The following is a 14995-nucleotide window of genomic DNA, read 5'->3' as shown; positions in this document are numbered from 1 at the left end:
CCGCTTGCCTCTACCTCCTGATTGCCAAAACTAAAAACCAGCACTAACATGCTCAGCTAAGATTTTGTTTTAATTGTCAACTTTAAAACTATATCCACCCAGCTTTATAATTATATACATTAAAATACACAGAAACACACAGCATGATATGTAATGCCCTATAGCTAAGATACAAATGGAGTACAATCCTCAGTGGGGAAACTACACTGTATTTTGAGTTACCCACCCACCCCTCTATCCTAGAAGCTGATAGTTTGAACAGTTGACTATATTTTAGAATTATTTGGGGCCACAAAGAATTTTTAATCCAAATAACTAGGGAAGCTTACTGAATAGGCAATTATTCTTTATAAAAGTTATGGCTAGTTTTATAAATACATAATATTTTTTATTAATTCTGATAATTTCATACTTATCCTCCTTCTAAATCTTTCCAGAGCTTTCCCTGCAATTTCCTACCCTTTTCTTTTCTAATTGTCAATAACCCACTGACTTTGACGTGGGTCACCCATTTCCTCTGGGTGGGGCTGTCCAGTCGTCAACCAAGCAGGGGCCACTCCATTAAAGAAAACTAATGTACTCTCACTCTCTCCATAGACAGACTCATTTTTATACTGATTGGGACAATACTCTTCACAAGGATATGACAGTGTAGTTTATACACTTGTTTTTCAAAATCCTTCAGCTTTCTACCTTTGGGCTCTTTCAATCTTAATGTCTAAGAACGCCCACCAGAGTGTATAATAATGGTGATGCTTATGAACAGAAACTAGATTTACTATTCCATAAGTTTTTAGATTTAAATTTAAAGGTTATTTTAAATACTATTCTGATTCTGAGTTCTCTAACTAAAAAGAGAATTGTTGACAGGAGTTACACTCTATGCTCTGAAGCTTATACCTTTGTAACTCCACAAAGATCTCTAAAATGCCATCAACAGCTTACTACCTTATCTATATATACTCCAATTTACCTTAACTTTCCTAATAAAAGTTATCTGTAAATAGAGAAAATACCTGAGAATGTAGAAACCACAATACAATTAAAAGCATACCTTCACAGCTGGGAGATGGCTCAGTGAGTTAGGAGTGCATGTTGGGCAAGCATGAGGAACTGATTTCAAATCCCCAGCACCTATGTAAATAGCCAGGCATGCAGACTTATAACCCTGGTATTTTTTGAGAAGCTGAGAAAGGAGAATCACTGGAGTTTATTAAACACTTAACATTCTCCTCTGACAGTAGCTCACACACACAGTCAGGTGCCACCATACAGTTTAGTGCCTCATGTATCATTTTCCTACAATGACAAATTCCTTTTTCATTTCATGTCTTATCTTTTTTCAAAGAGCTACAATGCGTGCTAAATGAAAACTTAATAGCCATCTTGGTTCATGCCCATAATGCTGAGCATTTGGCTGAGGTGGAAGGACTCTCATGAGTTCCGGGTCCAACCTGGCCATGTTTAGTAAGTCCTAAACCAGCCTCAATTACAACAACACCCTCTCTTTAAAATAAAAATTAAGAATGGCTTAGTATGGCAAAAAGTGCCTGGGTTCAATTCCCAGTACCACACACAACTGAGTTTTAAAAATAATCTTTGATATAAATACAGTAAAAGAATAAATACTTTTAAAGCTATCTTTTAACAATGTTCTTATATTCAGGCTAGCTATATGAATATTCCAGTTTCACATAATAATATTGTATTAACTATTTTAAATTCATCGTTTTGTATGTAACCAGAGGGATTCACTCACAAGCACCCACTAAACATCTAAGCACAAAATACTGTACAAGCATCAGACAGAAAGAGGTAAAAAGAAATACTCTTTTTGCCTTCACTGAAGTTGAGACAGACTACAAACAGTAAATAAGTAGGCATAAATTACAAAATGCTATGAAAGCAATACTATGAGATTGTAACAGACAATCATTTGGGATCTATTTAAATCGACCATAACTATGCTTTCCAAAAAGCAAGTTAAAGTCAGGTATCCTGGAATTTTTTTTTTTTTTTTTTTTTTGGTCAACTTGACACAAGTTAGAATTCTTGGAGACGAGGAACCCCAAGAAAAATGCCTCCATCAAATATGCTGTAGGAAAGTCTATAGGGCATCTTCTTAAAATAATAATTGATACGAGAGGCTGAACTGTACTACAGTTCACTGTAGGCAGTACCACCCTGGGGTGGTGGTCCTAGGTGGCATATGAAAGCAGGCTGAGCAAGCCATGAAGAGCAAGCCAGTAAGCAATGCTCTTCCACATTCTCTGCATCAATCTCCAGATTCCTGTCTTGAATTCTTGCTTTGGCTTTCCTCAATGTACTTGTGACCCAGCATATGTAAGCCAAATAAACCCTTTCTTTCCCAAATTGCTTTTGGTCAGTGTTTTATCACAGCAACAAAGAGCACAATAAGATACCAGGTTTGGCAATACACGTCTATAGTCTAAGCAAGCACAAGGGAGGCAGACAAAAGGATCACAAGGTTGTGCCCAGCTTGGATCACACTTCTAACTCAAACAAAAAGGCAGGCTGGAGGGGGGAATCAAGTAACAGTTAAAGCAGTAGCATGAAGGAAGAAGCCACACAAAACGTCTAGCAAAAGACAACAGGAAAACATCATGCAGAAAAACACAGTGGACACTTGCACTCAGAGAACCCGAAGAGAACCAGCATGGCCAAAGCACAGTGGGCAGAGCCGAGTTAAGTCTCACGGGCCTAAAGAATGCAGGTTTTATCTGAAATGCAACAAAGAAGCACTGAGAAGTTCTAAGGTGGCAAGAACTTACTCTTCTTTCTCCCACAAGGTCACTTTGCTGAGAAAGACATTACTAAAGGGAAGTAAAAGTGGAGTCAAGGAGACTAGGTAGACTCCTCGGTACTCTAGGAGAGAGGTAACAACAGGAAAGTAGCTTAAAGAGTCTAGAGATGCAAAACATGCTTTGAAGGCAGACTTTAAAGAGCTTGCTGTTAAGAATAGGTTCCAAGTTCAGAGTCGGAGAGTACTAAGAAATAATGACCCGATTTCTGCACTGAATAAGTAGGAGAATAAGGGGCACAAGAAAGACATGAAGAAAAGGATAAGATGCTATATGCTGGACAACTGATGATTTTATAATAATGTAATTAGCCTGTGAACAATTAAATTGGGAGCTTCAAAGGAATGTCTAGTCAAAAAATAAACATCCAAGATAAAATATGGGAAAATTTTTAAGAAAATGTGCTGGAGAAATGACTCAGCAGTTAAAAGCACTGGTTGCTCTTCCTGAGGAACCAGGTTCAATTTCCAGCATCCACAAACGATGTGTCACAACATCTGTAACTCCAGTTCCAGAGGATCTAACACACTCTTCTGGCCTCTAAGGACACTGCATGTACATGGTATACAGTCAGACATGCATATAGTCAAAACACCCATACACATAAAAATAATAAACAAAATGTTCAAAATTTTTAATTTATATATTATATAAGATATATATATGGCATAACATTATTACAGAAACTCAAGCTAGTATCTTTCATAAATTCATATCATCATGGAATTAGCTATCAGTCAATCAATCAAATCATAAGAATATGAGACTACTGAACTCAGATGTGAACTAGAAAACAAAATCCAAAAAGCTATTGTATGTAGAAGCCCCTTGAATTTAACAGCTTCACTAAGTTTTACAATTCACATAATTTAAATAAAAAAATCATACACATACAAGTCATTCTTACATACTTAAGGGAGAGAGAGTGAGAATGTGTGTGTGTGTGTGTTTGTGTGTGTCTGTGTGTATGTGTATAACAACAATCAAAAAATAAGCCATTAATTTTGAGAGAGGACAGGTAGGGTTGGATGGGAGAGAGTGGAGTGAGGGACGGGAAGAAGAGAAATGATATGACTACAATTTAAAAAAATACATGAAAGAATCACTACAGTGCTTTGTAAACTGCCCCAAATAAAGAGGGAGGAAGAGAAGCTCAGCAGTCACAAGTATGTACTGCTCCTGCAGAGGACCTGAGTGTAGTTTCCAGGAGAGCAGGTCAGTGACAATTGCCTCTAACTCAAGCTCCAGTTTCAGTTTCTATCTGAAACCCTCTTCTGGCCTCCACAGGCACCTATAATACGCATATTTACCCACAATGGACACACACATAATTAAAATTGATAAAATCAAAATGAATAGATGATCTGTATCAGTCTGATCAAGATAATATCAGAGACACCAATTGAAACAAGAAAAGGCACATCTTTCTGTTAAAAATAAACTTGTAGTAAAATGGAGATGGTTTAGCACATAAGTATGCTTGCTGCTCTTGCAAAGGATGCAGGTTCAATTCACAGCATCCCTGTAGCAGCTAGCAACCATCTGTGACTCCAGTTCAAGGAGATCAGACACCCTTCTAGGCTACACAGACAACAGGCATGCATGTTGTGTACATGCAGGCAAAACATCCATACACACAACCATAGGACTATAGAGCAAAAAAAAAAACCATTACAGTAGTTTTTTGCACTGCTACTAACTGCAAACTACCTTTGTATGACAGATTACAAATATATACAGGCATATGTGTATGGAACAAGTGTGTGTATATAATTACTATATTACTCTTCAGCATTTGTTTTGTGTTGTTGATGTTTTGGTCGGCTTTTTCACTGCCCTGATGCTTGGGATGAAAGAACAGCCTTGTGCATGCTAGGCAAGTCCTCTAAAAGTCCTTTAAGAAGTTAAGAAACAAATGACCAAGTCAAGAAAAATAATCAAGACAGTAGCGAAAAAAACAGAACACATAACATATACCAATCATATTCAACAGTTTTTCCCAAAGGAACAGATCTAAGTACTTAATAAGATATGGAATTCACTGGATTACTATTCTGTCCTAAAACTGAACTATTCAAGTAAATAAAACAGCTCCCACTAATAAAATAAAAGCACTGGCAATTAATTGAAATGCTGATCAAAATGGCTCAAATTTATAATCTCAGCATTACAGAAGCTGGGGGAAGAGAACCTAAAGTTGGAGGCCAGCCATGAGCTACATTGTGAGTTCTAAACCCTGGCCTACAGAGTAAGATTGTATCTCAAAATAGCAATAATGATATAAATAGAAAATGCTTTCTCTCCTGCAATTAAGTAACAGTATTTATCATACTAAATAAAAGCAAAGCATTTGTAGGGAAACAAGAGTTTGAGAAAACATACACAAATATTTATGTGTGAAAATATAGTTGAAACATGACATTCATTAAGGGAAGCATGTCTGAAAATACAAAATATCGTACCTGCAAGCAAAGTACAATGGAGTGGCTCCTGATACATTCGGCCTGTTAATATCAGCACCACTGTCTAGCAAGCATTGCACTGTCTGGGAGGAAAAAGGTTAAAAGTAAACCCACAGAAGTCAAACAAAAGACACAATTATTAGAACTTTAATCCATATAAGGAGAATTCTTCCCACAGTTTGAAGCTTTAAAAAGAAAATGAGTGTACAGACTCATGATGTATGATGGTGAATAAGCTCAATGACAAAAAAAAAAAAAAAAAAAGCTCAATGACACTCAGGTACTCCACAGTCTACGTGGAACTGTCGATGTGATACAAAGTGTGCCTGCCTGGGGGCCCTCGATCAGAGGACAGTCAACAGTCACATGACTACTCATGTGACTCGAAATGTGACTAGTGAAACCAAGGAAATGAATTTTTATTTGTAATTATTTAAGGTTGCAAAACTATATATAAGGCTAGCAAACAAGACACCTTTAAATATCTAAATTTTAAAACTAAACATTTTACTTCTTGCAGGGAAATGCACACAGACCTGTAATTCTCCCAAAGCCAGAGTATAACTGTTGTACAACATGTTAAAAGCTAAGAAGCCCTTTTCCAATCAACAAAAGTCCATGCTGGCTCAAATTCTCTGAAACTCAATCATATGTACCCGCTCCCCTATAGTCATCTGACTTCTACCAAGAGAAAGTGAGTTCACATAAAATCATAAAAATACACATCTGAGATTCAGGACAGAACAAAGCCCACCTGAAAAACCTCAAAAATAATGTTTTTAGTTTTATTCCTATGGTCCTCATTTGAGTTTCTCCTGGAAAAACAAAATGAAGAAAGAATATAAAAACATTAAAAAGAAAACACCTTTGGAATTAATAATTTTCAATATTACTTCTAGATTGACCACAGATGTTGGTGCTCTAAACCCTAGTCCTATGTCAATAACAAAATCACAGTGTACACCCACACAAGAGAAAGAAGAGGACAAGAGTACACTGAGCAAGTCAGTCAGTTCTCCTCTGAGAGCATTTCACAATGCCAGGAAATACTTTGATTTTCACGATTAGGAAGAGAGGATGCTACTGGTTAGCTAGTGAGCAATCAGGAACATAGAAAAACATTCCATCATGTGCTGGACAGCACTCACCAAAAAAAAAAAAAAAAAAAAAAGAGTCCAAAATATGGACAGTGTCACTAGACACCTTGGTATACAGCTCAACCAGGCAGTAATAAATTCATTCCTCATACAACGTCCCTTAGTGTCTCACCATTAAATATGAATGGACAGACAATCTTTAAAATACAGTTAAAGCAAACATCTAACCTGGGGATAAAAGGCAAATCAAAGCAAAACTCAGAAAAAATATAGACAACCACAAAAAAGGAACCACAAAAAAAGAATTTAAAAAGCTAACTGGGCAGAGTGGTACATGCCTATAACCTCAACTCTCAGGGGACTAACAGGAGTATCCCAAGGTGGGGCTGGCCTGGGCTACAAAGCAAGTTGGAGGTCAGCCTCAACTATACAGCAAAACCCTATCTGAAAGAGCAGGATGGATGGAAGGAGAGAGGGAAAAGAGGGGGAAGAAAAGAAAAAACTCTAAAAAGGAAGAAAAGGGTATTTTAGCCATAGAACAAGGGTAGGAACCTGGGGGGAGAATATTTAGAAAATAAGAAAATGTACAATTTTACAGAAGAAATAACAATCCAACTAACGTTTAGAAAAATGATGTTTGGGACATCGACAGGAAAGAAAAAGGAAATAAACAGAAAACAAGATGAGAAAACCGGTGAATTGATACAAAGACTAGAAGGGCCTGGTACTACACAGACATCCAGTGTGCAGCACACATAGCCAGAGCTAAACAGGACCAAGTACAGAGTCTAAACAAAGCAACGCCAATGTGAAATGTCTAGTAAAATCTCAGCGAGAACCTGAAATCTGACTAATACTAAATTTCATAAATGTAACATTGGAATTTAAGCAATTTTTTAAAGACGTCAAGGTTTTTAAATTATTTCAAACATATAAATCTCTAGTCATTCATGTTATTATTCAAATATATGGTCAAAATGTACTTATCTATAATATTTTCTCATTCCTAAAATACTTCTTTCTCAAAGGAATTAGAAATTAGAACCTTCTCCCCCCAAAAAAAAGAAATTAAAAAAGCAGATAATATAGAAATCAAAATAAAAGAAATTGAACACAAAGGCATTAAAAATATCTAGATTATGAAAAAACAGAACTGGCAGGTTATCTAACAAATCTGTTTGTAAACAACAGCACTGTGACATTACAAGGTGATGTAAGGGGGAACTGCTGATCCACAGAGGAAACTGAGAAACTGGGGCTCTCAGGGTTCAAGCCCGACGACCTGAGCTCAGTGCCCAGAACTACTGGGGACTAGAGATAAAGGACTCCACAATCTTCTCTTTGGATTTCAACATGCACACCCACAGCAGATGATACAACACACCACACAGACATACACATACACAGTGAATGACTAACTTCAAGAGTGTTGACTACTCAATCCAATGAGATGCCTTTATCAAACCCTCCCCTTAGAGTTCGGGAAAAGATGTAAAAATACTGTAAGTGCCAAGGTGATGGAAAACACCAAGGAAACAGTCTTCCTGACACGACAGGACTGATGCACATATAAACTCATAGACTGGCAGCATTGCAGGGGCCTGCACAGGTTCAAGCCAGATTTGGTCCCAACAATGAGAGGGGGAATGGATGTAAGCTCCTATCCCTAGCCCAGAAGGTATCTCCTATTGACAACTGCTTGCCAAAGAAAATTTAGTGTTCTCCAAGAAGTCTCACTGGGGATATTAAGTACTTAAGGCCCCATGCCTAGTAGGAGATGGCCAACAAAGAAAAAACTCATGATATTTTTATAGACTTTTAATCTCACATTTCTTTTGGGGGACATTTTTTGCCTTACTGAGTTTTTGCTTATATATTACAGTTTCCAATTCTGTGTTTTTATGGATTTTGCTTGTGTAGATATATGTATGTCTATATTTCTCCTATTTCTGTTGTCATTCTTCAATTGCTTTGCTTATTTTCTAAAAATAAAGAATATGGAGTCAGGTGGGTGGGGAGGTGGGAAGGGTCTGGGAGGAACTAGGAGAGGGAAACCCTGATCAAAATAAGTTGTAAAAAAACAAATTCCAAAAAAAAAAATATGTATATATTAAAGTGTTTACAACTTGACTCATCAGCGAAAAAAAACTTAACATATAAATTAATTGCCTAAAGAAAATGTATAAATCCATAAAGAAACAATATACAAGTGTGAAAAACTGAAAAACAGTCATAGCAACTTATTATTTGGAGAAATGCACCGAAGAGAAGCTTAAAACTTGAATTTCACCTCTTCAGGTGATCTTGGTTTAAAAGAAAGATGATTTAATGAACTACCATGTTTTCTTTAAAAGATTTTGGTAAAAGACTTAAAGATAGAGTAGTCATATATTAGTGCCTGAATTTACTTATATCCCAACACAAATTCTAAAACCTAAATAGTAGCGCTCACTTGTAGTTTGTTGTTGTTGCTTTTGAAAGCAAGCAAACATAACTTAAGGGGAAATGAGAATGCCCGGTCTTAAGAGGGGCTCAAGGGAGGAATGCAATTGGAAGAGGGACTGCTTTGTTTTGCTTTAGATGGGCTTAGTATATTCAAGGCCCTAGATTCAATTCTTAGCAGCAAACACAAAAGATTGTAATACGGTATTTCCTATGTTTTATATTTAGATAAAGTAGGACTTGGGAGATGGCTCAGTGGGTAATCAAGATGACATGAGTTTGAATCCCCAGCACCCACATAAAAGTAGGCTATGGCCATACATGCCTATAACCTATAAACCAAGGATGAAGTAAGTGGATCCCTGGAGGTCACTGGCCAGCCAGCCCAACTGAACTGGTAGAGCTTTGCCCTCAATGAAAATACTCTGTCCCATAGAACTAAGGTACAAAGCAGTAAGAGATGGCTTTACCTGACACCTGCTCTGGCCTCCACATGAGCCTGCACGAGTATACATAAGCATGCACATCTGAGTCCTGTTTTTTCAAGATAAGGCTTATGTGGGCACTTGATCAAAGCTTCACCGTTCAAGATTTCTACCCCAACTGCTGCATTTGATCTTAAAGCAGGAGTGAGACAGGCAGCAGTTACGGCCACTGATTATAGAACTTATAGACAAAGAACTCAGTCTCCCAGAAGATTGAGGAATGATGAAAGCAAGTACAGAGAAAACACAAGTCCAGGGGCTACAGACATGGCTTAGCGGCTAAGACTAATGGCTGCTTTCCAGAGAGGTTCCATTCCCAGCACCAATATTGCAGCTACAACAAACTCCAAACCCCGTCCAGAGGAGTTGATGCCCTCTTAGTACACCAGGCATACATATATACATGAAAAATGCCCATATGGAAAAAGAAGGTTCACATGTACCTCAAATCTAACAACTCAAAAGCTAAGATATTAAAATATACTATTTGTTTATATACATTACAGTTAAAACAATACAATGGTATAATAATATGAATAACTTTAACATGTGCCCAGACACTGTACTAAGTACCTATCAATTCATTTAATAACTCTACTTCTGTAAGATATTCTGAATTCCAGAAAGGTAATTTATGTTCTATCACACAATAAAAACAGAGGTTAAAACCTAAGACCAGGGGCTAGAGAGATGGCTCAGCGGTTAAGAGCATTGCCTGCTCTTCCAAAGATCCTGAGTTCAATTCCAGCAACCACATGGTGGCTCACAACCATGAGGTCTGGTGCCCTCTTCTGGCCTGCAGGCATACACACAGACAGAATATTGTATACATAATAAATAAATTTTTTAAAAAAATTTAAAAAAACCTAAGACCATCATCAAAATAATTATTCTATTTTCCAGGAATTAAAAACTCCTGCTTTTTTTATAAATTCATTATTACTCCCTAGTTTTATCTTCATAAACTACATTAATTATAGAATGTGCTATTTACTTGTAAATGTCAACTTGCCATTACTTAGAAAGAGTGACAAATGACTGTTTTTATCACATTGGTCTGTGGAAATGTCTGTGACGGACTGTCTGAAATGCTAGTCCATTCAGGAAGACTCACCCTGAATACTCAAGACACCATTTCATGGGCTGGGCCCTGAACTGTTGAAGAGTGAGGAAAGCTGGCTGAGTAACAAGCAAGCTGAACTGGCATACTTCCCCTCTGCTCTTGACAGCAGAGACAGCGTGAGCTGATGTCTCTGGCTCCTGCTGCTATGACCTCCCTGAAGTAATGAGGATAGCCTGGACTCGCAGGCTGAAGGAACCACTTGCTCCCTTCAGCTACTTTTGGTCAGGACATATCATCTCAGTCATGTAAGTTAAAAAAGAGCATGCCGATGCACTCATCCTCCCCTAGTGCTGAACAGTCACTTATTTGATTCTTAAATGGTTCTTAAACCATATACTTTTTCAGTGCTTCTGCATTTTCATTTATACTGTAGAGCTCACAGGATAAAATTATTTATCCATAGACTAACATATTCTTAAGTGGTTAAACGTCAAGGAAATCAAAGAAAAAAAGCAAGACTTATAAATTGTCAATGTTCCTATCATATCCTCGTATAACCTACAGACATTAAAAATTCATTCCTTTCTAATGTGCTTGCCATATCCTTGTATGTTCTAAAAGACATTGATAAAACACATTGATGAAGGTAGTGGCAACTGCTTATCCCAGCTTTTTTCTTTTCCATCAGGGTACGTATTTTCCTTCCTTATTTAACAAAATTTACACTAATTAATATTCTTAATACAGACTGAAGAGATTGCTGCTCTTCCAAAGGACCTAAATTCACTTTGCAGCACCCGCGCCAAGCAGCTATGCAACTCTTAAAGGAGATAAGTTTTAAGCATTCACTTGTAGGTAAATGTTGCCTACAAAAAGACAGGGGGAAACTACTCATTCTAACAGGAAGGAAAAAATGATTGATAAAAATATGAATGCAAAAAAATTCCTTTACTAATTCCTATAGCATTAAAGTGATTGAAAGGTCATCAACCACTAATCTTTTTTATTGTTTGCTGATCTTTTTCATGAAAGCTCTTGAAACATGAATGGGAATGACAGCTAAAACTCAATCCACTATTAATTCCGTACCATAATAGAAACAAAAGCAAGAAAGTAACAGGTAATCAGAAGATTTCTTCAACTCTGTTCTGGACCAAGTGTAAAGAAAGGGATCTAAGTACTCCTCACAGTAGAGGCCCCTCACAGCTCTCCCATCACCTTCCTGTTGAGCCCTCATAGAGAAGTGAGCCTTCCAGAAGCCCTTATCAACAGCAAACTCTTTTCTTCCTAGCAAAGTATTCTCATGATCTAGAAGTGAAATATCAAGAAAAATAAAACCTACAAAAAATTACAGAGGTATCTGCTGCCCAGCCTTACCAACATGCCAAGACTGTAAACAGTCTTGAAAATACTAAAAGTTAACACATTTCTAACTATGTAAATATGTTAGTGTGTACATAATAGACAAAACTCAGGTGGAGTGTTTACTTAATCAATACATCAGAGGTTTTCAGTCAATAAGACACAACATAATTGACAAAAATAAATTTCTGATTCAATTTTTGAACCCCTAAATATTTTAAAAAACTAAGATTTTTAAGCAGATAAAATAAATCAGATATAATTATTTGTAGAAATAAAGATACCACTGCCAGTCAGTGGTGGCAAGTGCCTTTAATCCCAGGACTGAGGAGGCAGAAGTAGGCAGATCTCTGGATTCAAGGCCAGTCTGATCTACAAAGTGGGTTCTTAGACAGTCAGGGCTAAAGATTAGAAAAGCAAAACAGCCAAGCCACTAGAGAGCTCTTATCTCTATGAAATATTCAGACTGAAAGAGAGTGAGTTCCTATCTCATCCTGCCTTATATTCCTCTCTAGTGCTGGGATTAAAAGTATGCACCACCAACAGCAAGCTTCTATGGCTAACTAGTGTGGCAACTGGGACTAAAGGTGTGTGCCACCACTGCATGCCTCTATAGCCGACTAGTGTGGCTGTTTAGAGTTCTAATCTTCAGGCAAAATTTATTTATTAAAATACAAATGAAATATCACGACTTTTCCCCATTTTTGTCTAAAATACAAAAGACTATAACTAATGTAAGAAAAACTATATATAGTAAGTACAATAACTATATACAATATATACAGGCAATAAATACATCAATACTATCTAGTCCATTTGCATTTGACAAATTTAGAGAAAATACTCCATTATCTATCCTATCTTGGTGAGTTCAAAGTCATGTACCTAATTTACTTTCTAACATAACTGCTTTCTACTTCAGGTAAACAGGGAAAACTATAACTTTCTAGTCTTCAACTCTTTTAGAGACCCAAGAATGAAATAATATTAATGGAGTAAGCAGGAAGTGCAAGCAAACGACTTTCAAAAAAAATGTGAGAAATGACAGAAACAGCTATCTCTCTGGACAGTCACCCATGGTTCCTCTGCAACATTAGGGCAGCATTAGGGCATACATCTTCGGCCTACAGGCCTAGCATATCTGACAGACATTTCTGTGAGGCGAGATATTCAGAAGGACTGTCCCTCTTTGTCTTGACAATGTTTGGCAGTCACTTTCTTTTGTGTCTTGCTTGTCCAATTAGGATAGTATATTGTCAGCAGTCGAGACAGGGGCATTTTCTTGCCCAGTGGCTTATTTTGCTACAAGAAAAGTAAATACTATGTGAAGTTTCTTCGATGACCACTTTCTTCTCTGGAATAGATTGGTGCTGCCAGTAGCAGACATGCCTTACTGTCCAAAAAGAAGAAAAAAAAAAAAAAACCTATGCTATGCTATTAAAATATCTTAATAAATGGTGTATTCTGTAGAAAATAACACATCTAAACATTTCTTTGTTTGACCTTGAAAACCTACCTAATGTGAGAAGTCTAATTATAATAAGTTATTAACAACTAATCTGCATTTCCTTATTATCCTAAACAGTAAGTAATAAAACTTTCAAGGACTAGAAATTTGTATTGCATTGTTAAATGGCTTGGCTTGTATAGTACAATACCTTGAACAAGAATAGAAATGTATGTACAATATACGCTAAAAAAAAATTAACCTCAAATTTGAATCAATATATAAAATTTGTATATAATATAGAAAAGTCCAATCCAATGTGAAACGTTGAAAACTAGTAGTTGCTTTTAAAAAGTAAGACTCAAAAATCTACCTTTTTATCTTATCATATCTATATCCTCCCTTTTTTCTTTTCAGAGTAATTCAATAAGCTACCCTTTGATCTTATCATATGTATATTCCCTACCTTAAAAACAAGAACCTTTAATCTAATATCCCTTGTTTAGCTTTTTTTCTGACCAGAGCCAGTAACAACTTGGCCAATAATAACCAATCCGCTGAACAATGACAAATATCCATAATCCACCGAATAACAAAATAACCACACTCCCCACCTCTTGGGAATGTGGGCATCCTATTCTTAAATTTACATCCTACTGTCTGGGGATGATGGTATCTTTATGGGATATTAAAAAGAAAAATTGGGGCTAATTGTCAAGTACTGGGAAAGGTAGCTGTATCATTTGTTGTCCAGTCTCTGCATAATGGGAAAGTGCAGGGTTTGTCTCAAGTCCTGGTTAGAGTTGTCTGTTAGGCTGTATATCACATCAGCTTGTAACCTCAAAATTATTCTGAGCAATTTGTAGTTCAATGCTGATATTTAGGTGATAAGCTTAGTTGTGTTATCATATTCTGGGAGGAATCGTTATTGTGGGGTCCCATCCTCCTTATGGAGACTTCAAAGGCATTCTCATGGTTGACTGCAGAAAACTGATAGAGACTCAAGACAGTTTCTGTTGTTGCCCCTTTGGACTGAGGACCAAACCCAAGATTTTGTGCCTACCCACTGGCTTATGCCCCAACCTCAGGCCTAAATGCTTAATCATGAAAAAAAATCTGTTTCCCAAGTCTTTTACCTTTTAGAAAAGTAGCATAAATCTGAAAAAGGATTTCTTGTCAAAAAGGCAAGAATACATATTTATTTGTATACTCCACAAAGCTTCTGAGTTCTTCGGTATTTGTTCAAAGTGTTTTCATGAACTCCTGAGATTTACTCTAAAATGAAATCCAAGGGCAAATTTCACTGAATAATAATAATATTTATTATTATTATTTTGTTTTCTTCAATTTGAAGATTTTTCAGAGATATTTTAATACAGTTTCTTTCTCTAAAAAGTTTTATATTTTGTTCTATAAATATATATACACTAGCCAGATGTGGGTGGCACACACATCTAATCCAGCACTGGGGAGGTAGAGGCAGAGGCAGGTGGATCTCTGTTAGCTTGAGGCCAACCTGGTCTACAAAACAAGTTCCAGGACAGTCAGGTATATTACAGAGAGAAACTCTGTCTTGAAAAAACAAAAAAAAAAAAGGCCATTTTAACTCACCAGCCAAGAAAATCCACAGGAAGTTACAGAGCACTTCAGACTCAATGACCTCAGGTTCACTATGAATCCCGTGGGCATTCAATCATTCTATGACTATGATGAATTCTCCATTATTTTATAATGCTTGCTTTAGGATGTAAACCATATGGGATACTATTATACCATCTAATTTTCAATAACTTTATAAGGCAATTCTAAATTTTT

The 14995-nt window shown here is 36.7% G+C and overlaps 1 protein-coding gene across 2 annotated transcripts in view; it reads right to left on the bottom strand.

Annotated features, from left to right (window-relative positions):
• Window positions 1–14995, bottom strand: part of Hace1 (HECT domain and ankyrin repeat containing E3 ubiquitin protein ligase 1) — a 96074-nt gene that overhangs the window by 54598 nt on the left and 26481 nt on the right. For both annotated transcript variants that reach the window (XM_050123949.1, XM_050123950.1), the window contains exon 7: window positions 5285–5367. In XM_050123949.1, the coding sequence (XP_049979906.1) occupies window positions 5285–5367 (83 nt within the window). The remainder of the gene's footprint in view (window positions 1–5284; window positions 5368–14995) is intronic.

Source organism: Alexandromys fortis, unplaced genomic scaffold (genome assembly GCF_014885135.2).
Source record: "Alexandromys fortis isolate MF-2015 unplaced genomic scaffold, M_Fortis_MF-2015_v1.1 scaffold_211, whole genome shotgun sequence".
Taxonomy (NCBI): domain Eukaryota; kingdom Metazoa; phylum Chordata; class Mammalia; order Rodentia; family Cricetidae; genus Alexandromys; species Alexandromys fortis.
Note: the sequence above shows the minus strand (reverse complement) of the source record. Positions and strands in the feature narration are given on the sequence as shown.